General features: G+C 36.6%; 1 protein-coding gene across 2 annotated transcripts in view; it reads left to right on the top strand.

Annotated features, from left to right (window-relative positions):
• ADAM10 (ADAM metallopeptidase domain 10) overlaps positions 1-24,628 on the top strand; it is a 128,066-nt gene that overhangs the window by 91,450 nt on the left and 11,988 nt on the right. For both annotated transcript variants that reach the window (XM_028507979.2, XM_036034066.1), the window contains exons 8-14: positions 1,802-1,985; positions 7,481-7,644; positions 12,037-12,220; positions 16,790-16,940; positions 17,732-17,915; positions 18,594-18,702; positions 19,179-19,399. In XM_028507979.2, the coding sequence (XP_028363780.1) occupies positions 1,802-1,985; positions 7,481-7,644; positions 12,037-12,220; positions 16,790-16,940; positions 17,732-17,915; positions 18,594-18,702; positions 19,179-19,399 (1,197 nt within the window). The remainder of the gene's footprint in view (positions 1-1,801; positions 1,986-7,480; positions 7,645-12,036; positions 12,221-16,789; positions 16,941-17,731; positions 17,916-18,593; positions 18,703-19,178; positions 19,400-24,628) is intronic.

Below are 24,628 nucleotides of genomic sequence, written 5' to 3'. Positions count from 1 at the left end.
ATTTATATAGTAGATAAACAACCTGAGTTTAAAAAGTCATTTTACAAGAATATTTGCCATAGCATTTCTTTGTATGTGTACTTTTTCGTTTCTTGAAATATGATTGAGTAGATCATAATTTTAATACACGTAATATATCTAATTAAACACAGCTGGAGATGCTCCTCACTTTTAGAAGTAGTATTAAATATTAAATTGGGTTATTTTAAAGTGAAATGTGGTTTATAGAAATGTAATAAAGAACTATTCATAATTGCTTTCATGTATTTTGAGAGCAAAATAAACCTTTAAATGAGTAAGTAAAAGTAATAACTGATACAACTATTGCTGTTTAGTAGGTAGAGCAATAAAATGCAAAGTAGTGATGAAAAGTAGAGGCCACCTGAACAAATTTTAGTGAAGCACATTTTTTTTAGTAAAATAATTTGCATTATGAAATGCACATAGTATACAAATAGGTAATGTGGCAGTTGGTTGTTTTCAGGTCCTTAACTGGGATTAAAAAACTTTAGTTTAAATCTCATCTGTTGAAGGGTGTGACTCATCACTTAATTTGAAATTTATATTAGCAAATATTTAAATTTTGATCATCTGATATGAGGTAACTGAAATTTAAATACCATTTTAATTTGTAATATTCTAGCCAATATTACAGAAGTATCAGGGAATTTTTTATCTTATATTTAGTAAGGAAAAAGCCATTTCTCTAAACATGGGCTATTTATATATTGCATGCTTGTTTTTGGATTTGCTTGTGTGTGTTAAGATTTTTTTTGTCAGTTAATGGATAAACCAGATGTTCTGAAATCTGCCCTTAGGCAATTGCCCTCAATAGTATTGCTGCCATTCTGCTTGGAAGACCCTCCATTCTACTTAATGGAGTGGATCCCCAAAAGACCAGTCGTTCTTATTATTTCATCCTCTTACTACTGACATTTTCAGTAGACTGATGATTGCCTTCTAAAAAAATGTTTACTTTCATACATACCCCTTTTTACTCTCTAGCAACAAAATTGCATGTAATTCTCTGACTTGAGCAAAGCCAGATCGTTCTAGAGCTTTAAAGGGCACATAGGTTTTTCTGAAAGGAAGCAGAGGTTGATAAATGAAAGCTTTTGTTTAACAGAAGTTTGGTCTCAGAACTCCCATCATTCTTCAGATTGTGAAGGAGGAACCTGCACCAGGAGTTCAGTAGCTAAGTGTCAAAAGAAACATTCTAGAAGAACTCAGCCTGAAATAGTAAGAGAAGCAAATAGGCAAAATTATTTGTTTGTTTGTTTGTTTGTTTGTTTATTGCTGCATCCAGGGAAAAAATTGAATTTGCAGGGAGAACCAAGAAAATGATTTGTCAGCTGAATTGACAGTCTTGGGTTCAATATTTGTCTTATATTCCAGTAATTAAATAAAGGGTTTTATGATCTTATACTTGCCACCATAAATAAGAGATTAGCACTAAAAGAGAGTTGTTCAGATGATTAAATTTGAGAAACTAGACTTTATTTAGAAGTTTTGAAAGCAGAACTTGTTCTCCTACCCCAAGTGTCCAGTGTTCAGAAATCTGGTGAATACTTGCTCAAAATGTAACATGTTCTGTCTTGCCTTTCTTTTCTCTTTCTTTTTGGCTTCTTTAATCAGCTCAGGGATTTGGGGGACAGTGGGAATAACCATAAAATCCTTAATTGAGGCCAGATTCCCCTGGGGCTTCAAGCTTATTGTTCAGGGAGATTCTGAAGGTGAACACAGACTTAACACTAAGGCTCTAACATTAATTGCTTATTTAAATCATTGTTTTGGGTTTTAGATCAATACGACTGCTGATGAGAAAGACCCCACAAATCCCTTCCGTTTTCCAAATATTGGTGTGGAGAAGTTCCTGGAATTGAATTCTGAACAGAATCACGATGACTACTGCCTGGCCTACGTCTTCACAGACCGAGATTTTGATGATGGCGTTCTTGGTCTGGCCTGGGTTGGAGCACCTTCAGGTAGTTTAACTATGTCTTAATACTTGAAACAAAATGCAATTTTATTTTTAGGGCGGACTGAGTTTACAAAGTACTGGTGAAAGTGATGCCTGTACAATATCTTAATATACACAACTTGAGTGAGGCAAGATTCATTAGCATAATGTAAATAGAAAAATAGATGAAACAGCTTTTTATTTTGAAAAGAGTAGCATTAGGAAGTTATCCTGACATTTGGTACAGTCAGTAGCTAAAATAAGTAATTGTATGCTCATTTCTGAAATCAAAAGCAAAATATTAATTTTTCGACAAAAGTTAACATTATTATTTAAAAATATATATATTTTAAACAGAGTTTAGGCCTTGATTTTTTTTTTTATATCTTGATTTTTATTTATTTATTTATTTTTAGAGAGGGAAGGGAGGGAGAGAGAGAGAGAGAAATATCAATGTGCGGTTGCTGGGGGTTCTGGCCTGCAACCCAGGAATGTACCCTGGCTGGGAATTGAACCTGGGACACTTTGGTTCCCAGCCCACGCTCAATCCACTGAGCTACGCCAGCCAGGGCTATTTAAAAAATATTTTAATGACAGTTTTGAGTCAAGAGGGGAAAACTATGTTGTTGCTTCTGTTCTAGAGTGAGATAGAAAGGAGAGTAATCCTGGTCAGGAGCAACAGATAAAAGAAAAGAATGCCTGCCTTGATTATTACTTTTTGTAGTCATTATTTTAACAAATGTGAAGATGCAGTCAGGAGGCCCCAGCACAATGGGCTAGCACTTTGCTGGGGTCTCTGTCTCAGCCATGAATGCTATTGTCACGGAGAAAGCTGGGACAGTCTAATCCCCATTACAGTGGGGGTGAGTGCCTATGATTTTCAGGTTATTATGTTCATTAGCCTAGTTAAGGGAAACACAGATTTATTAATTGAAAGATGAATACAAAGAATCACAGACTCTGCATATGAACTTTGCCATATAGTTTGATCGCTAGTCTGTCATCTTCTGAGCTATATACACAGCAATTCTCTGATGCATCATTTTCCTCTTTTTAAAAGAATCAACTAATGCTTTATCCAGGGTAAGATAGGCTTTTCTATTCCTATTCTTACTAGTTTATTCATTGATTTGTTATGCATATTTTAACAGCTTTTGTACTGTATTTTTGCTTTTATATTTCTTGCTTTAATTTTTAAGCCAGCAGCGAATATTGTAAACTTCATTTATAGTTTAGTTATAGGTATATATAATATCTTATCACTTTGAGTTTCTGGCATATCAAAACTAGTTATGGTATTTTTAAAAAATAAACCATAACTTACAAGATTAAATATAGTATTTCTTCCTATATAATTGAGTTATTCCAACATATGCTATTAGCCTGTAATAAATATTAACCTTTCCTATAGTAATAGTCACTAAGATCAAAAGCAGTTACTTAAGATGTTAAATAAGATATAAATTACAAAGGCTTTATTTCAGAAAAGTACACTCAAATTTATGTATGTACTTCTCTGACACTAGATGTATTTTAAAAATACAGAAAAATATATTATCAGAGTTTTTAATACATGTTATTTCCTTTTTCTTTAAATGGATAAATTTGCAGGGGTGAGTCTTCTATACCTAATTCAAGTTTGACAGAACATTGGGCCAATTTGCATATGACAAATCTTTGCTGAGGCAGGATACTAATTTACTATTTGTTCAAAACAATAAAATGTAGACTCTTATTGTCATATACAGAGTGCTTATTCCTGTCTTTTCTACTTTCTAGAAATAGTGATATAGTCCTTAGGACTCATCTCTAAAAGTAGAGGTACCTTAAGAAAATATATTAAATATTCATAAATCATTGGCTGTTTCCTTTTTATTCAGTTTTCTGTGTAGAAAAGGTAGTAAGTTTTGAATATGATAAAGGTTCTCAGTTTTTTGTTGGTTAAAATCTGCATTATGGCTGTTTTTCAGTTTACTTTTCTGTGAAGTATATTCTCATTTCAGCTTCCTAAATTGTATCTTGATGATAATTTAAATTTATGTTTTGTTGCCATATACTTTGTAATTTTTAAAAAAGTATTTTATTTACTTATTTTCAGAGAGAAGGTAAGGGAGGGAGAAAGAATGGGAAAGAAACACTGATGTGCGAGAGAAACATCAATCAGTTGCCTCTCGTACACCCCCAACTGGGGACCTGGCCCGTAACCCAGACATGTTCCCTGACAGGGAATTGAACCAGTGATCTTTTGGTTCACAGGCTGGCGCTCAGTCCACTGAACCACACCAGCCAGGGCTACTTGTAACTTTAAAAGAAACAAGGCAGCTATTGTAGTATCATGCCATTCTCATAGATCTATTTTTAATTGCTTTTTATTATATGCTTTATCAGGGATTATGTTTTCTAAAATGATTTAATGACTTGCTTGTAACTTTGCATACATGTAGAAAACTAATTTGAAATAATTTGATCAGTTATCAGAATATGCTACTCCTTTTGATAGTATTTTAACAAAAACTCAAGTAGAGAAACCTTTTAAATGTGAATATACAGAACTTCTCACTAAAAGTCTTTAATAGAATTATTAAGAAAACTATGAGACTCCGGCCAGGATGGAGGTGTAGGTTGAGACACCTCACTTCCTTGCACTACCAAAGAAGGATAACAACCAATTTAAAAACAAAAAACAACCAGGAGTTTCAGAAAGTCAAACTGCATGGAAGTCCGACAACCAAGGAGTTAAAGAAACATCCAGACCAGTAGGAGAGGCAGAGACTGGGCAGCAGGGCAGAGAGGATGCATGACAAGGCAGTGGACTGAGTGGACAAGGCTGGGGCTAGCTGGCTAGGTGTCCCATATTCACGCACGGGTAAGCGGGAGGAACAAATGGGGAGCAAGACAAACCAGGGTTTCAGCATGGGAAACTAAACTCACAACATCTGGCTGTTAAAACTGGGGTTGGTGTGGGGGTTTGATGGTGAGAGAAACTCCCAGTGTCATAGGAGAGTCTGTTGAAGAGGCCCATGGGGTCCTAGAATGTGCACAAACCCATCCACCTGCAAGTCAGCACCTGAAAGGGCACAATCTGTTTGCGAGAAGTGAGGGAAGTGACGGAAAGTGGGATGAGAGCCTAGCAAGCAGCATTGTTCCCTCTCTGACCCCTCCCCCACATACAGTGCCAGAACCCAGAGATGTGAGTTGCCCCACCCTGGTGAATACCTAAGGCTTTGCCCCATACGATGTAACAGGTGTGCTGAGACAAAGAAATATGGCCCAAATAAAAGAAGAGATCAAAACTCCAGGAAAAGAACTAAGCAATGAGGCGATAACCAACCTATCAGATGCAGTGTTCAAAATGCTGGTAATCAGGATACTGACAGAAATGATTGAGCTCGGTCGCAAAATAAAGGAAGAAATAAAGGCTACCTAAAGTGAAATAAAGCAAAATATACAAGGAACCAACTGTGAAGGGAAGGAAACCAGGATTCAATGATTTGGAGCAGAAGGAAGAAAAAAGCATCCAACTGGAACAGAATGAAGAAACAAGAATTCAGAAAAATGAGGAGAGGCTTAGGAACCTTCAGGACAACTTTAAATCTTCCAGTATCTGAGTCATAGTGCTGCTGAAGGAGAGAGGAGGAGCAAGAAATTGAAAGCTTATTTGAAAAAATAATGAAGGAGAACTTCCCCAATCTGGTGAAGGAACTAGACATGCAAGTCCAGGAAGCTCAGAGAGTCCCAAAGAGGTTGGACCCAAGGAAGGAAACACCAAGGCACATTACAATTAAATTACCCAAGATTAAAGATGAGGAGAGAATCTTAAAAGCAGCAAGAGAAAAGGAGACAGTTACCTACAAAGGCATTCCCATAAGTCTATCAGCTGATTTCTCAAAAGAAATCTTAAAGGCAAGAAGAGGCTGGAAGGAAGTATTTGAAGTCATGAAAGGCAAGGACCCACATCCAAGATGACTCTATCCAGCAAAGCTATCATTTAGAATGGAAGGGCAGATAAAGTGTTTCTCAGATAAGGTCAAGTTAAAGGAGTTCATCATCATCAAGCCCTTATTATATGAAATGTTAAAGGGACTTATCTAAGAAAAAGAAGATAAAAAATATGAACAGTAAAATGACAATCGATTCAACAACTATCAACAACTGAACCTAAAAGAAAAGAAAAACAACAAAAACAAAAAGTAAGCAAACAACTAAAACAGGAACAGAATCAGAGAAATGGAGATCACATGAATGGTATCAGCGGGGAGGTGGAGGGGGGCGAATGGGGGAAAAGGTGCAGGGAATAAGAAGCATAAATGGCAGGTACAAAGTAGCCACGGGGGTGGTTAAAATAGTATAGGAAATGGAGTAGCCAAAGAACTTATATATATGACCCATGGACATGAACTAAGGGGGGGAATGTGGGTGATGGGAGTATGCAGTGTGGAGGGGAATAAAGGAGTGAAAATGGGACAACTGTAATAGCTAATCAATAAAAAATATTAAAGAAATGGAGGAAGATCAAAACTATGAATAGTAAAATGATAGTATACAACTATCAACAATTAAACCTCTAAAACAAAAACAAATTAAGCAAACAACTAGAAGAGGGACAGAATCAAAGTAAAAATGCATGTTTTTTTAAAATTCAAGACACATTAGAATATCATAATTCAGTTATTTTATTTTATTTTGAAAAAATTTACAAACATGCCAAAAAATTGCAAGAGTAGCACAGTGAATATCTGATAGTTAACATTTTGCCACATTTGTTCTCCCTTCTCATGTTCTCTTTTCTTCCCTCCTCCCTTTGTTTTTAACCCATTTAATGTAATTCTTTTTTTCAGCTTTATTGAGGTATAATTGACAAAATTGTAAGATATTTGAAGTGTACATCATGATGATTTTCTATTTGTATACATTGTAAAAACTTATATAATTGAAAGTTTGTACCTTCCACCAGCCTCTCCCTATTTCTCCCAACCCCACACCCCCAACCCCTGACAATGGCTAATTCTTTTCTTTAAAGAAAAAAATACATTGTGTGTTGCCTTTCAAGATAGTTAATCACGTACATACTCCTGTGCATCATTGCTTTTATTTGTAGAAGTGACTTTCTCATAATGTACTTGAGAATATTTTACTCAACTTTTATTTACTTCAGGTTTTCTGTTTAAAAGATGAGAGGTATGGACTTTGACTCAGTGTAAATACTGATATATTCAAATTTGACAGAAACTCAAACATTTGTTTTGCTAAATTAATGGGAACAACAATTGGGGAACTTTTTAATTATGAAGAGGAATATTTTATAAGGGCTTTATACTGTATCCTGGGAATTTCTCCATTAAAGCTTTTATTTGGAATGAGTTCCTAATCTTGGACCAAAGAAACTTTTGAGTGTTTGGTACATGTGGGTACCAAGTGTACTTTAGACTCAAAATATAACATGTCTTAGTATAACATATATTAGAAAGTTATTTTGGGGGAAAATAGATACTAATTTAGCCATCTTTTGTTCTGAATTAGGAAGCTCTGGAGGAATATGTGAAAAAAGTAAGCTCTATTCAGATGGGAAGAAGAAGTCCCTAAACACTGGAATTATTACCGTTCAGAACTATGGATCTCATGTACCTCCCAAAGTCTCTCACATCACTTTTGCTCATGAGGTTGGACATAACTTTGGATCTCCAGTAAGTATTGCCTAATTACTAGATTTTAAATAAAATAATAAAAGTTACTAACCTTTTTTGTCAGTGATTGTTTTTTTGTTTACAATGAAAAAAATATGTATGAATGTTGCGTTTTTATGTCTCAGAACATAATCATGTGCTTGACCATATTGAAAGGGAGTAAAATAGAATATTTGTGGTTAAAATAAGAAAAATCAGTCTACCAATGCCAGAATTCAGTGAAGGCAAGGGATTTTGTCTGTTTTATTCACTTCTGTGCCTTCTGGCCCTAGAACAGTGCCTGGTACATGATTTATTGAAATATTCATTGAATGAGAATCACTTTTTATTATTTAAAGTGCATCTTGAATATTAGGAAATTGTGGAGTAGTTGTTTTACTTCAATTCTGTTAAAGCATTGTTAGGGCTTACTACTGTATTTTGCAGTGTATTATGCATACTTTTTTGCCCACATTTTTGAGGGGAAAATAAGGATGTGCTTTATACATGGGTATATTAATTTTGTATTAAATAGATGTTTTTAACCTTTTATTTGTACTTATGTGTTGAAATTGTAACTCTAGAAAGCAACAACTATATCCATATGCAAAATAATACCCTGGAATATGATAATCGGTTTTGTTTCTACATATAAATAAATGAATAATTGAATAAATAAATGAATAAGTTAAAATGCAAGATTTTTTTCCTGAAAGTCTGGGCCAAAAATGTGGGTGCACATTACAACTGGAGTGCACTATACATGGCAAAATATGGTATTTTGTCTTTCTCTACTGTGGAATGAAGTTGATATTTTAAAATTTCAGAAAGTATTTAAGATGTATTTAATCTCTCTATCTCTTGACTGTTTTTATGTCCTGTTCTTAAAAGAGTAATTGAAATTTTAGAGATGAGGAGAGAACTGTTGTTCATGGGTAATTTGCATTTTCTAGGACAGTTCAATGTCCTCCCATCTCTCCCTGTTCCTTTGTTTCCAGCCTTCTCCAAGGGAGAGTGTAGCAACCTTCTAACTGTTCTGTTTTTCAGTCCAGGTCCTCTTAAAGTTTATTGTGTAGATAACATGCTGCCGACCTTAAAATACAAATTTAGGTTCAGTGAGTTTTTGGTGGGGCACGAGTTTCTAAGAAACCCCCTGTTGCTGCTGGTCTGTGGACCACACTTGGAGAAGGGAATCTGGTCTGCTCTCTTTTCACTTCTTGTCTAATCCATCCCCTACCCAGTTGCTGAAGAGGTGTTTTTAGTACATTAATGTTATATTACTTATTGTCTAATGGGTAAACTGGTTCACATTTTTTGTCTTTCTGTCTTTTTTTTCTTGTCATACTGATGGCTTCCCGGGTCCAAGGATCTGAAAGTCCGTGACCCACTGTGGGGTTCTTGGCTTCCAGCAGGAAAGAACTCAGATGTGAACTAGCATAGTTTAAAGTGAGAGTTTATTAGTGAAACAGAGAGACAGACAGTGGCTACTCCATTCACACAGCAGTGCCACCCTAGTGGGATTTACTTTTTTTATTGATTCTCATTTAATCAATGGGTAGGTCTTTCAATATGGGAAGGAATATTTAGGATTTTTGGGGGGAAAGTGGTGAAGACTTCTTGGAAGAGCACCATCCCCATTTTGTGTCCTTACATGGGTTTTCCATTTCAATCAGGCGGGGAGGGGTGTTTAGTATGCTAATATATTACAGTGAGTGTATAATGAGACTAAGGGTTACTGCAAGGTGGAATTAGTTACTTTGATGGTTGAGCTGGCCTTCTGTTTGTTCTAAGCCATAAATCCTGTGGGGGTTGGTCTTACTATATCTGTGATAGCCCTCGTAGCCTGTAGTGGTTACAGCGCTTTGGCCACGTACCATATCTTGATACGACACTACTTTTAATGGTTCTACTCTGCTTAAACACAGCCCATTCCTTTGTGAATGTTGTTGATGCTATCATTCACGTACATAATAGGTACTTACTAAATATTTATCAAGTAATTTAATAGTAAGATCAGGTAAACCATAAACTCCCAAGCCTGTCTTCCTTGCTGTCTGTATCTTTATCTCTCCTGTTATAAATCTATATATTATGTCAATGTTACTTTCTCTCTGAGTGGCTCACAATATCCCTTATATTTATTTATCCTGTCTCAAATATTTATTGCGCACCAATTGTTAACCACTTTATAATCTGTGTTGTGGGAAGTTATAATCATAAATGAGACAAATTCTGTCTCTCATTGTGAAAATTCTAATATGTGTCCACTCTCACCAGATTAATCTTTGTCCAAGTATAGTTCTGATCATGTCACTTCTCTTCACAGCTTACTTTTAGTACCTACTGATACAATTTTATCATCTTAGCATTTAGGATCTTCCATAATTTGGGTCCAAGTTTATTTTCAATGTTATCTCCCCGTTTTTGTCAAATTAAGTAATAACAGTTCTTTAAAACTTTCCTTCTGCCAGGAAGCCAATTCCTTCCCATCTCTGCCTATTGAAATCTTGATCCATACTGTTATGTAAATTAATATGGTCCTTTTGTCAGGCAGTTTGGCAGTATGTATCAAAACCCTTAAAATATTTGACCTTTTTATTGACTGACTCTACCTCTGGGACTCCAACTAAAAGAAATAAATGCAGAATCTGTCAAAGATTTGTGTACATTTGAACAATGAAAGTGAAAAGATCCACTGTCATTTTATTTATAATAGCAAACAATTTTAAACAGCCTAAATGCCCCCACACTAAGAAAGTATCGTGGAATGCTCTACTCTCTACTCTCATTTAAAAATAAAGTTTTTGGTCCTGGCTTGGTGGCTCAATTGGTTAGAGCATCATCCTGTGCACGAAAGCATTGCAGATTTGATTCCTGGACAGGGCACATACTTAGGTTGCAGTTTGCTCCCCAGTTGGTGAGCGTGTAGGAGGCAGCCAATCCATGTTTCTCATGTGGATGTTTCTCTCCCCACCTCCCTGCCCTGACTTTCTTCCTTTCTCTCTAAAAATCAATAAAACATATCCTTGGGTGAGGATAGAAATAAATAATAAACTTACTGAATGCTTGCCCTGTATAGTTAAACTGAAAGAAACCATTTATAGCCCAAGCTTTGTATTAAAATATTTGTAAGTCAGGTTGGAAATGGACCAGAATGTGAATAGTAGTCTTGTGTGGTTGGTGGGTTATGATTGAATTTTTCTTTGTCCATTTTTCATTTTCTAAAATTTCTAAATGTATATTGTTTTTATACTCAGGAGAGAGCTTTTTTGTTTTCTTAAACTAAGATTATAGTTTGTTTGTGAAACCATTCTATATTTGAACTCACAGCACTTTTGGGTGGTACATTCAAGGTGTTCTTTGCAGACAAGTTCTGAATTGATTGTGGAGCATCGTGAGGGTCGTTTGTTTTGTTTTTAAATGCATGTCCCCCCAGGAGCTGGGGAGACCTGCTGTGATCTGGTATTACTCCCTTTCCGAATCTCAGTGTTGTCATGTAAGTAAGTACATTACTTTGAGAAAATTCATGGAGCTATGGTTTGATACTTTTCTGTATATATCTGATGATTCTCTAATAGTTATCAGCACCATAAACTATTTCTGTACATATGTATGTCTTCTGTTTTTTCTACAAAGCAGTGTTTTGGTTTTATCTCTTGACTTTTCTTAATTTTCATTTAAGCATAGAGCACTGGCCCTGGCTGGTGTGGCTCAGTAGATTGAGTGCTGGCTTGCAAACCAAAGGGTCACTGGTTCGATTCCTAGTTAGGGTACAGGCCTGGGTTGGGGGGGTGTGAGCGAAAGGCAACCACACATTGAGATTTCTTTCCCTCTCCTTCTCCTTCCCTTTGCCTCTAAAAATAAATAAAATCTTAAAAAAAAATAGAGCACTGTGTTTCCATCCCTGCTCAGCATTTACTTATCTTTCTTATATGAGTCCTCGACTCTCTTAGATGCCTGCCCTGTGTATGCTTAGCTCCATACCAGTCTCTTTTATTTCCTGTCTTTCCCTATCTCTGCTTCTCTGGGGTGGTAATGACATGTAACTTAAAATGTATTTTAAAGACTTTTTAGTAGTTTTAAGTAGTTTATATTCCTGTTACTACTTTTATAAGTGAACTTATTTTCAATAGAGTTTTATGATAGTTTGTCCTTAATTATACTCCCTACTTTCAATGCTGTAAGTTGTTTTGACTAGAACTTCACTGATTTTTTTCCTTCCCTTCTAAGACAGCAGCCTTAAAAGAGCAGATTGTTTTCCAGTATACAGTCTAAAGCAATTGTAAGGTCTTTTCGAAAGGAGAGTCTACCGAACCTCTATTGTTCTTCTGATGAGAAAATTGCATTTGATCAAATGACCTGAAAACCTTATTTAACTTCCCTGTTTATGTAAGTCTATATTCTGTTTGACAGCATGATTCTGGAACAGAGTGCACTCCAGGAGAATCTAAGAATTTAGGACAAAAAGAAAATGGCAATTACATCATGTATGCAAGAGCAACATCTGGGGACAAACTTAACAACAATAAATTCTCACTGTGTAGCATTAGAAATATAAGCCAAGTTCTTGAGAAGAAGAGAAACAACTGTTTTGTTGGTAGGTATATTTTCCCAATATTTTATTATGGCTATTTTCAAACTTGAAAGAATAATATAGTAAACATCTGTGTACCCAACACCTATGTTTTGACTTTGCTGTATTTGCTTGATTACTTATTTACTAATATATCCATTCTTTAGTCCATATTTTTCGTTGCAATTTCAAGTGGATTGTATCAGTGTACTTCACCCCTAAACAATTTAGCATACATATCATTACAGGTAATTATTGTTTGTGAGTCTTTTATTTTTTATAGAAATGAAATGCATAAATCCTAAGTTCACAATTTGATGAGCTTTGACAAATGCATTTGCCTGTGTAACCTGTCAAGATATAGAACATTTCTATCACCCAGAAAGTTCTTTCATTTCCCTTCCCAATCAGTTTCTGCTCCCAAAACACACAGAAGTAACCCCTGTTCTGTCCTGACCAGTGTGGCTCAGTTGGTTGGATGTCGTACCACACAGTAAAAGGTCACCAGTTCGATTCCTGGTCAGGGCAAATTCCTGGCACATGCCCTAGCTGCAGGGTTTGGTCCCTGCTTGGGGTGCATCCAAGAGGCAACTGATTGATGTTTCTTTCCCTTACTTTCTCCCTCCATTCCCTTTTCTCTAAAAATAAATTAAATCTTTAAAAAGAGAAAGAGAAGTAACCACTATTCTGATTTATTTTGCCAGAGATAAATTTTGCTTGTTTTACTTCTTATAAATGGAATCATATAGCTTGTACCCTTTTGTGGAAGGTGGCTTTTACTCAGAATAATATTTTGAGATTTATTGTTAGTATTTTGTTTCATGCTATTGCTGGATAGTATTGCATAGTGTCTCAGTTTGCTGATTCACTCTCCTGATTAACACCTGGGCTTTTAAGGTTTAGGCTAACATGAATTAAGCTGCTGTGAAATTCTTTTTTTCCCATATTGTAGTAAAATGTACATAATATAGAATATATATTTAAACTAATTTTGAGTGTATAATTCAGGGGCTTAAGTATATTCACAGTGTCATACAGTCATCACCACTGCCCATTTCCAAACCTTTTTATCACTCCAAATAGAAATTCTGTAACCATTAAACAGTACTTCCGATTCTTCCTCTCCTCAGCCCTTGGCAACCTCTCATCTGTTTTCTGCCTCTACAAATTTGCCTGTTCTAGATACCTCCTGTAAGTGGCATCATATAGTATTTGTACTTGTGTGATTCTGCCTTATTTCACTTAGCATAATATTTTCAGTATTCAAGTTGTAGCATGTGTCAGATTGTCAGACATTTTTGTGGCTGAATAGTATTCCATCATATGGATATGACACGTTTATCCCTTTATCTCTTATGCCTCTCTTGTGACATTTAATATTCTATATAGTCTACCTTACAGTATTTTTTTGGTGAGGTTCTTGTTTTATTTCACAAAATTGTAAGTTACTTGAAGGCAAAATTGAGGCTGCTACCTTGAACATAAAGACCACTCAAAGATGGGTTTAAATAATGACAGCAAAGGAGAAAGAATTGAGGAAAAATTCCAGATAAGTATGGCCTTTTTCTTTTTTTAAAGCTGGTAAAAAAAAATTGAGGTATAATTGACATATCATTGCCTTCTGTTTTTAACTGTAATTTTATAGTTTAGATTCACAGGCAGAAATAACAGATTCCATGTACCCTTCACCCAATGGTAACATCTTGCAAAACTGTATAGTAGAGTATCATAACCAGGATATTGACACTGATGTAATCCACAAATCTTATTCAAATTTCCCCAGTTTTTCTCATTTCTGTGTGTGTGTGTGTGTGTGTGTGTGTTTAGTTCTACAGTTTTATCACATGTGTGGGTAGGCATAAATATCCAGCACCACAGTCAAGGTACAGAACAGTTCTGTCACCACAAGGAACCCTCAGTGCTTTCTTTCATAACTGCACTCACCTCCCTCCTACTGTTCCCTCACTTTTGCCAGTAACTGTTGCCCATTTCTAAAGTTTTGTCACTGCAGGAATGTTATGTAATAGGAATTGTACAACATATGTAACCTTTTGGGATTGTTTTTTAAAAAAATATATTTTATTGATTATACTATTACAGTTGTCCCATTACCCCCCTTTACTTCCCTCCACCCTGCACACCCTCTCCCACCCACATCCCCCCTTTAGTTCATGTCCATGTGTCATAAGTTCTTTAGCTTCTACATTTCCCATACTATTCTTGACCTCCTCCTATTTTCTACCTACCATCTATGCTACTTATTCTCTGTACCTTTTCCCTCTCTCTCCTCCTCCTATTCCCCAGGGGAATGATCTCCCTTTGTGTGGTCTCTCTCTCCGTGTGATCTCCCTTTCTGTGGTTCTGTTCCCGTTCTAGTTGTTTGCTTAGTTTCTTTTGGTTTTGTTTTAGGTGTGGTGGTTAATAATTGTGAGTTTGCTGTTATTTTACTATACATGTTTTTTTTTATCATCTTTTTCTTAGATAAGTTTCTTTAACATTTCATAAATTAAGGGCTTGGTGATGATGAACTCCTTTAACTTGACCTTATCTGAGAAACACTTAATCTGCCCTTCCATTCTAAATGCAAGCTTTGCTGGATAGAGCAATCTTGGATGTAGGTCCTTGGCTTTCATGAGTTCAGATACTTCTTTCCAGCCCCTTCTTGCCTGCAAGGTCTCTTTTGAGAAATCAGCTCACAGTCTGGGGAATTCCTTTGTAGGTAACTGTCTCCTTTTCTCTTGCTGCTTTTAAGATTCTCTCCTCATCTTTAATCTTGGGTAATTTAATTGTAATGTACCTTGGTGTTTCCTTCCTTGGGTCCAACTTCTTTGGGACTCTCTGAGCTTCCTGGACTTGCATGTCTAGTTCCTTCACCAGATTGGGGAAGTTCTCCTTCATTATTTTTTCAAATAAGTTTTCAATTTTTTGCTCTTCTTCTCTCTTTCAGCAGCACTATGACTCAGATGTTGGAAGATTTAAAGTCCTGGACGTTCCTAAGCTTCTCATTTTTTTGAATTCTTGTTTCTTCATTCTGTTCCAGTTGGATGTTTTTTTCTTCCTTCTGGTCCACTCCATTGATGTGAGACCCAGTTTTCATCCCATCACTATTGGTTCCCTTTGCATTTTTCTTCATTTCACTTATTGTAGTCTTCATTTTTTTCATCTAATTTGTGACCAAATTCAACCAATTCTGTGAGCATTCTGATCACCAGTGCTTTGGACTGTGCATCTGATAGGTTGGCTATCAGTTGCTTAAAAATACTGGTTGTGGGCTTTCACTTCTGCTTGAGCCATCTTTTTTTCTTCTTTGGTCTGGTCGTGCCTGTTACGTATGAGGGGCGGAGCCTTAGGTGTTCACCAGGGCAGGGCACCCCAGTTGCTGGGTTGTGACGTTGTGTGTGGAGGCAGGGTCGAGAGGGAACAGTGGCGGTAGTTCATTCTCCGTGGGACCTCAGTCCCTTCCACTGCTTCCCCTGAGCAAACTGGGCCCCTCTGGTGCCAATTCCCGTGTGGGTGGGCTTGTGCACCCCATGGGACTTTCCAGCAACCTCTCTTGTGAGGCTGGGAGTCTCTCCCTGGCCTCAACCCCCACGGGTGTTTTCAATCAGTGGCCCAAGGCTCTGTTTCCCAGCGCTGTGATCCTGGGTTGCGCACACTGCCTTGCTTCACAATCATCTCCTCACTGGGTCTGCCAGTTGCCACCCCTCGGCCAGGGTCCACCCGCTAAGGTCTTGCGCACCCTGGATGCCTTATGTGCCCGGTCCCAGTGCTCTCTGCTCTCCGCGCCGGGACCCATGCCCAGCTGCGTCCTGACTCCGCCCCTCCTACTGGTCTGGATGAACAGATCTATTTCAACTTCGGGGAACCTTTTGTAGAACTTGGTTCGGATAAACCAATTGTAAAGAGAGTTGAGTAAAACTGAACATGGATTGGTAATTAGATGCCTTTGAGCATGTGGTTAATTTTGTCAGATGTGATAATGGTATTATGGTTAGATTTAACAAAGAAAGAAACTTCTCTCTTAGATTAATCGTGAAGTATTTGTGAAAACAAATGTTAGGTAGAGTTGTTGACAATATACTGTTGATAGTTGTTAAAGCTCAGTGATCGGTACATAGGAGTTCATTGTACTTACTGTTTTACTACTTTGTAGGTTTGAAATTTTCCATCTAACAAAAAAGGTTTAATATTTTCTGGCTGATAAATCACTAACTTAAGTTATATTAGTGTAATATAAACAGTGCTGTTATTGTTCAGTAAAGCTCAGTGTGATGTGGCCTAAAGAATGTCATCACTTCTAGAAGGAGCCTTAGAGGAGGAGACCATCAGGTCAAATCCTCTCACTATGCAGGTGAGGAAACTGAGGCCCAAGAAAAGGGAAGCTAATTGCCCAGGCCTCATTGCTAATTAGTGACTGAACCAGTGTTGGAATTAGGTCTTCTGATTTTCACATTTCTAGATTGTTCTACCTTTCTTACTCACCAAAGCTTTCCTTTCTCCTTTTGTATGAATCTCCAAAGAGTTTGTAAATTTTAAATCAAATTAATATGTTCATACAGTGCTTACTTTGCCTTTTTTTTTTTTTTTTCCCAGAATCTGGCCAACCTATTTGTGGAAATGGGATGGTAGAGCAAGGTGAAGAATGTGACTGTGGCTATAGTGACCAGTGTAAAGATGAGTGCTGCTATGATGCAAACCAGCCAGAAGGAAGAAAGTGCAAGCTAAAACCTGGGAAACAGTGCAGGTACCTTGCTATTTCCAGTCATGTTTACGTTCCTGTAAAGTCACTTAAAGGCAGTTAAGACAGATTTAAAACAGATTAAGAGATGCATATGGTTTTGAGACTGTATTTGTTGTTTTGTTGTTTTTTTTCCACAAAATATTTATTTCTACTCCATAGCATTGGTTAGTGCACTGTTGTTGGCAGATTGAGCTACTGTAATTTGTGTGGTGGGTGTTAAAAAAAAGCCATGCAAAGGATGCTTAGTAAAATACATTTTATTTAATTCTTTAAAAATATGACTATTATCCATATTTTTAGAATCTTAATTTGAAATATTTAAATAATATGGATTCCATATACTCTTATATCAATGTCATATGATTACTTCACTTGTCAAATTACTTTGGTAGTAATTATTATAAGCAATAGACTGTTGTTTGTGGAATACTTTTTAAATGGTTGGTCTGTTTATCCTAATTTGATTTTAGCATATAAATGTCAGAAAATTGATAAATTGAATAATGTATGATAGAACTATGAACAATACTGATAATTTGCCTAGTACTATATCCTAGTACTCCCTTTCATTAAGAGCAAAACAGAGTAAAAACGCCGTGCTGATAAAAATAAAATAATCACTTTTTTACATTTATTAGAATGTTGAAACATAGTAGCTTCTTATTCCAGTATTTGAAGTTGTATATTAGTAACATACCATTTAAAAGATGAGATTTATGATGTAAAAATTAGGAAAAAAATATATAAATACAGTATTCTAATGGTTTTCTTTAATCATTTAATGTTTCTTCTAGTCCAAGCCAAGGTCCCTGTTGTACAGCACAGTGTGCATTCAAGTCAAAAACTGAAAAGTGTCGGGATGATTCAGACTGTGCAAAAGAAGGAATATGTAATGGCATTACAGCTCTCTGCCCAGCATCTGACCCCAAACCAAACTTTACAGACTGTAATAGGCATACGCAAGTATGCATTAATGGGGTAAGCATTCCATTTATATATTTTTAATTTAGTTTAATAAAACTTGCTTTTTCAGAATACTCGTTGACACTTTAAAGTTGCTTAAAGTAATTAATCTCAGTCTCTGTTTCAATAATGTTCTATTTCTCCACAAAGCTATAATGTATTAAATTGCTGGTGGCAATCAATTAATTATTGACTTGCCTTTTATCTTTCCACTGTGTGTGTTTGATATTCTCTAGAGAAAAAGTTACACAGCTAGTCATGTGACATTTTACTGCTTTTAACTTTTATAAGTTAATGTCTTCTTAATAGCCTAAATAAAAGAATGTGAAGCCTTTGAATCTTGCCTAAATGATCACTTTTTCTCATGAGGAAAACCTCATTTTTCTCTCCTTATAAAGGAGCTATATAGTAATTAACATAAAATTGGTGCTCATCTCTTTTTTCTGTTTTCCTTTGTAAAGATTTTTTTTAAGTTACCATTTCCTTAAAAGATTTACTATCTTATTTGCATTTACACTTTTTCAAATGTGTTTATATGATCCATTTCTGATACTAAGCTATGCTTTTTTCCCCCAGATTGTATTTCTACTTAATTATTTTAGCTTTGGAGACTTGTATCTATCTGTTACTCTGAACAAACAATAGACCTGACTATATAGGGTTTAAATAATCGATCTTCTGTTTTTCTTTCAGCAATGTGCAGGTTCCATCTGTGAGAAATACGGCTTGGAGGAGTGTACCTGTGCCAGTTCTGATAGCAAAGATGATAAGGAATTATGCCACGTCTGCTGTATGAAGAAGAGTAAGGCTTTTAAAATACAAGAAGAGCATAAAATTTGTTTCAAAAACCTTATATTCTCCTATATGTTAGGGGTTAAATTTTGATACACACTTTGTACAGATAATTTCCAGCTAAACTTATCCTGTTGAGAAAAAATTTAAATGTAGTGTAGCATTGTGTTTCTACTATTAGATCACTAGAGTTTTTTAAAATGATAAACTGCACAAAAACCTGCTAACTTTATGGCAATAATTAATATAAACACTGCTAGAAGATTTTAAAGGTACTGTAGGCCCTAAGTCAAGAGTTGCTGTTTGTTTACTTATATTGTAACATTTAAGGTGAATTACCAGTGGTGTTATCTAGCCTAACTAATGAAAGTTTATACAACATGTCATGATAATGATTTTAGGCAGTTTCTTCCTTTCTTCCCTTTCTCCCCAACTGACTCACTAGGAAATCTGATCTTCAACTTATATTTGGCACTTCTTTTCCAGTGGACCTATCAACTTGTGCCAGTACAGGGTCTGTGCAGTGGAGCAAGCATTTCATGGGTCGAACCATCACCCTGCAACCTGGATCCCCTTGCAATGATTTTAGAGGCTACTGTGATGTTTTCATGCGGTGCAGATTAGTAGATGCTGATGGTCCTTTAGCTAGGCTTAAAAAAGCAATTTTTAGTCCAGAGCTCTATGAAAACATTGCTGAATGGATTGTGGTAAGTATGGTTTTTTTTTTTTATAAAGAAACTTTATCTCAAAATGTTTTGATCGTAATTTTACTTGGCCAGAGGTCACCAGTGTTATGAGAAAAGCACTTGTTTACACTATAATTATTTTATTTTAAGAATGATTTTTAAAGTTCAAATATCCCTAGGTATTATTTTCTTTTAAAGTGATCAGAATCTCTGCATGTGTATTGTTCATAGATTAGTTAGTAGGTGATGGGAATCATTCTGTTTTACTCAAAGGAGGATGGGTTACTTCCTCCTTTGGTACATATGAATAGGGCATTTTCATGGGAGTTAACTCCTCGGGGAAAGCCCTGCTTGCTTTTTATACTTCTCCCTTGTTTCAATATGACAGATAGCCAGCTGCAGGGTCTACTTTGCTGAACAGGAGAGATGAAAGAGAAATTGGTGATTTTCTGAAGGTTTTTTTCTGATGTTTGAATATAATTTCTGAGTCTTCATCTTGTCAGTGATAGGAATATTGAACAGTGTAAGATCAGATACAGGGCTTTTTGCAGATTTGTTAATGATTATGGATGTTCATTTCAACATAAATCTACTAAACTGTATTATTTTTAAGCTTGAATTCCTCCAACTTGTACAGATGTTAAATTACCTGAAATTTTCTTAGAAGATTGCTGAGAATGACTATCTTAAGTCACTTAAATATTCATGTTTCTAAGTGATTACATTAAAATATAAGTAGGAAGCTTGCAAGTGAAGTATTTGAGAATGTTCTATACCTGAACTGATTGAGTTTGCTTTGGAAATTGACTTAGAACCTAGCTCTTCCCTTTTAGCCCTTCCCCAGTTTTTTTCCTCACCGCTTGTTGTGTGTGTTCAAGACTAAGGATGCCTCAAAAGCACATAAAGTTGTTTGTGTGGGTTATCACTCTTTTTGTTACTCTTCTACAGTGAAGGTTGTAGAAGGTTGTAGATAACCTTCTATAATAAAAATTTTGGGATAATCTGCAACATTAAAGCACGTTTATTACACATAGAAGAATAATACTTTGTGTGTTAGAATATGTGGCTTTTAGCTAGTTAATGACTAGCAGTGGGAAGATCATTGAAGTTGGATTTAGGAGACCTAGATTTTAAACCAAATAATTGGGCAATTAACTTAGATCCCTTTAAAACATGATATATTACTATTTTTGTACTCCTGTGCTTGGTGCATAATAGATGTTCAAAAAAATATCTGTTAAACTAAAAGTGCCTTGTGACACTGGTGAAGTGGAATGAATACAGGCTTGGGAATTACACAGGGATTCAGGTCATCCTTCTTGCCTTTGTCAGTTCTAGGACTTTAAATAGCTTACCTTTCTTGGCCTTTTGCTTTCCTATTTTCAACTCAGATCCACTTCTTTTCTTCTTTTTTCAGATTATCTCATTAAGAATAGGTTGAGATCTGGTAAACTTGTCTGTTATAGAGGTCAGTATGTTCCAAAAAAGAAATCCAATAATGGGGATCTCTGAGTTATGTTCTACTGAGTATATGTTGTGGCAGGTATTTTAGGGTTTTCTTTTATTTGTTTTAAATATATTTTACTGATTATGCTATTACAATTGTCCCATTTCCCCCCTTCACTCCCCTCCACCCTGCATACCCTCTCCCACCCACATTCCCCCCCTTTAGTTCATGTCCATGTGTCATAAGTTCTTTAGCTTCTACATTTCCCATACTATCCTTGACCTCTCCCTCTCTATTTTCTACCTACCATTTATGCTACTTATTCTCTGTCCCTTTTCCCCCTCTCTCCTCCTCCCACTCCTCTGTTGCTAACCCTCCATGTGATCTCCATTTCTGTGGTTCTGTTCCTGTTCTAGTTGTTTGCTTAGTTTCTTTTGGTTTTGCTTTAGGTGTGGTTAATAATTGTGAGTTTGCTGTCATTTTACTGTACATGTTTTTTTAATCTTCTTTTTCTTAAATAAGTTCATTTAACATTTCATAAAATAAGAGCTTGGTGATGATGAACTCCTTTAACTTGACCTTATCTGAGAAACACTTTATCTGCCCTTCAATTCTAAATGCAAGCTTTGCTGGATAGAACAATCTTGGATGTAGGTCCCTGGCTTTCATGAGTTCAGATACTTCTTTCCAGCCCCTTCTTGCATGCAAGGTCTCTTTTGAGAAATCAGCTCACAGTCTGATGGGAACTCCTTTGTAGGTAACTGTCTCATCTCTTGCTGCTTCTAGGATTCTCTCCTTCATTTTCACCTTGGCTAATGTAATTACGATGTGCCTTGGTGTTTCCTTCCTTGGGCCCAACTTCTTTGGGACTCTCTGAGCTTCCTGGACTTCCTGGAAGTCCATTTCCTTTGCCAGAATGTGGAAGTTCTCCTTTATTATTTGTTCAAATAACTTTTCCACTTGTTGTTCTTCCTCTTCTCCTTCTGGTACCCCTATAATTCGGATGTTGGAACGTTTAAAGATGTCCTGGAGGTTCCTAAGCCTCTCCTCATTTTTTTGAATTCTTGTTTCTCCATTCTTTTTTGATTGTATGCCTCTTTCTTCCTTCTGGTCCACTCTACTGTTTTGAGTCCCAATTTCCTTCCCATCACTGTTGGTTCCCTGTGCATTTTCCTTCATTTCTCTTATTGTAGCCTGCATTTGTTCATCTAATTTGTGACCAAAATCAACCAATTCTGTGAGCTTCCTGTTCACCAGTGCTTTGAACTGTGCATCTGATAGGTTAGCTATCTCTTGGTCGCTTAAAAGGATGGGTTCTGGGGCTTTGATTTGTTCTTCTGTTTGAGCCATCTCTCTCTCTCTCTTTTTTTGGGGGGCGGTCTAGTCATGACTGTTACATATAAGGGGCGGAGCCTTAGGTGTTCACCAGGGCAGGGCACCCCAGTTGCTGGGTTGTGACATTGTATGTGGGGGGCGGGGTCAAGAGGGAACAATGGCGGTAGCTCATTCCCTGTGGGACCTCAGTCCCTTCCGCTGCTTCCCCTGAGCAAACTGGGGCCCTCTGGTGCTAGTTCCCGTGTGGGTGGGCTTGTGCACATCGTGGGACCCTCCAAAGACCTCTCCTGTGAGGCTGGGTGTCTCTCCGTACGTCTCATCTCCCACAGGTGTCCTCAATCAGTGTCCCTGGGCTCTATTTCCCAGCACTGGGATCCTGGGTTGCGCACACTGCCTTGCTTCACAGTCGCCTCCTCACTGGGTCTGCCAGTTGCCACCCCTTGGCCAGGGTCTGACAGCTGCTGCTTGTGCACTCAGGGTCCACCTGCTGCGGTCTTGCGCACCCCCGTTGCCTTACACTCCCCTGGATGCCTTAGGCACGGGGTCCCAACTCTGCTCTCTGTGCGGTGACCCATGCCCAGCTGCCTGACTCCACCCCTCCTACTCGTCTGGATGAACAGGTCTATTTCAACTTCTTGGTTGTCTGACTTCCATTCATCAATTTTCTTTCAGTTCTGGATGTTATTCTGTTTCTAAATTGTTGCTGTTTCTATCTTGGTTGTGCTTGGAGGCATGGTGCGTCTGCCTATGTCTCCATCTTGGCTGGAAGAGTGGTATTTTAGGTTTTCTAGATAGGCCATCATATCATCTAAAAACAGCATTTTTCTTTTTTTACTTTTTTTCATTATGTCCAATCTTAACTCAATTTTATTTAGAATTTAAAAAAAGTCATTTATTCCTATTAAAATATTTAATAGAAATGGTCTTTATATATACATATATTTTTAAAGATTTTATTTATTTATTTTTAGAGAGGGAAGGGAGGGAGAAAGAGAGAGAGAGAGAGAGAAACATCAATGTGCGGTTGCTGAGGGCCGTGGCCTGCAACCCAGGCATGTGCCCTGACTGGGAATCGAACCTGTGATGCAGGTTCACAGCCTGTGCTCAGTCCACTGAGCTACGCCAGCCAGGGTTTATATATATTTTTAAAATCTTTTTTCATATTTTAGATTTGAGGATTTAGTGAAATGCTTCTTACAATGAATTAGCAATATGAAGTCTTTTCTTGCGCTTTGCAACTCATTAATCAGGTACTTTTAGGTTTATGTAAGTTTGCCTCGGATGTGGAATGCTTTTATTTTATATCATTGTGACATCCACATACCACTCTTTTGGATAGTATGCTTCACAGTGTCTGAAAAGTACCACTTGGCTGTTTGTTGCTGCTGTTATGGGCATAAATAATACAATAGCAAACATCCAGTCTCTTAAGATATTTGCATTGTTTGTGTTACCTGCCAAGTTCACTTGCATGGTAGAGTTTATTTAGCTACTTCAGTAGCTCATGCTTCCGTCTTTCATCATGTCAGGAAAGTGTTCTTTTAGTTAGTAATATAGGTTATCAGGCTGCTCTGGTATAAGAAGCTATGAAAGGAATGATGGGTTATTTTCTCTGACTGTCCTTTTCAGTGGCCCCTTGGAGCTTTTTATCTTCTTTCTGTTGTATACTGTTGCATTTTTTTCTCCATACGTGGGGGTAGAGAGGAAGAACCTAAGTAGTTTAATACTTCAGGGCGTGAGTTACCGTCTGCTACTGGTACCATGGTAATGAGGTGATAAAGACTTTTACTTTCTATTCTGGAGTAAAGCTGTTTTTGAAAATGTTTTGAACATATTTCTCAAAAATATATTTACTGAATTTTTTGAGTACTATGTATCTATCTGGCCAGTAGATAAGCCTAAAATCCTTTGGATTTATTAAGGAGTTACAAAGTTCTTGAGAAGTATGAGAGCATTAACCAGTAAATCTATTAAGACCTTGTATCATTATCTCTTTTTTCTAAAATGAGGGTTTGAGGGCATTGGTAATTTTTTTTTCAGTTTCTTCCAAAATTATTGATGTGTTCAGATTTTCTACATCTTTTGTGTTAGGTTTGACATCATAGAAACCATCTTTGACCTTGATTTTTTCCAAATTTATTACTGTATTTTTCCTTCCCTTTTAAGATAATTGCATGTTATTTTGTGGATTTTTGATTTTTTTAATTTATTCAGATTGACAGGAGTTGGACTTCTAAAATTTTTTTTTGGACAATAACCACCTGTATTTCTCATTTTTCAGTTAATTTTTGCTCGTATTTTTTAGTCATTTCAGACATTTTAGTCATTTCAGACATTTTAGTCATTTAGTCATTTTAAGTATCTGGTATTCTTTTTAATCATCACCTGAGGATATATTTATTGATTTAAGAGACACAGGAAGGTGGGCGGGGACAGAGAGAGATGCTAATATGAGAGAGAAGCATTGA

This window comes from Phyllostomus discolor, chromosome 1 (assembly GCF_004126475.2).
Source record: "Phyllostomus discolor isolate MPI-MPIP mPhyDis1 chromosome 1, mPhyDis1.pri.v3, whole genome shotgun sequence".
Lineage (NCBI taxonomy): Eukaryota > Metazoa > Chordata > Mammalia > Chiroptera > Phyllostomidae > Phyllostomus > Phyllostomus discolor.
This window is presented reverse-complemented; position numbering and strand designations above follow the sequence as displayed.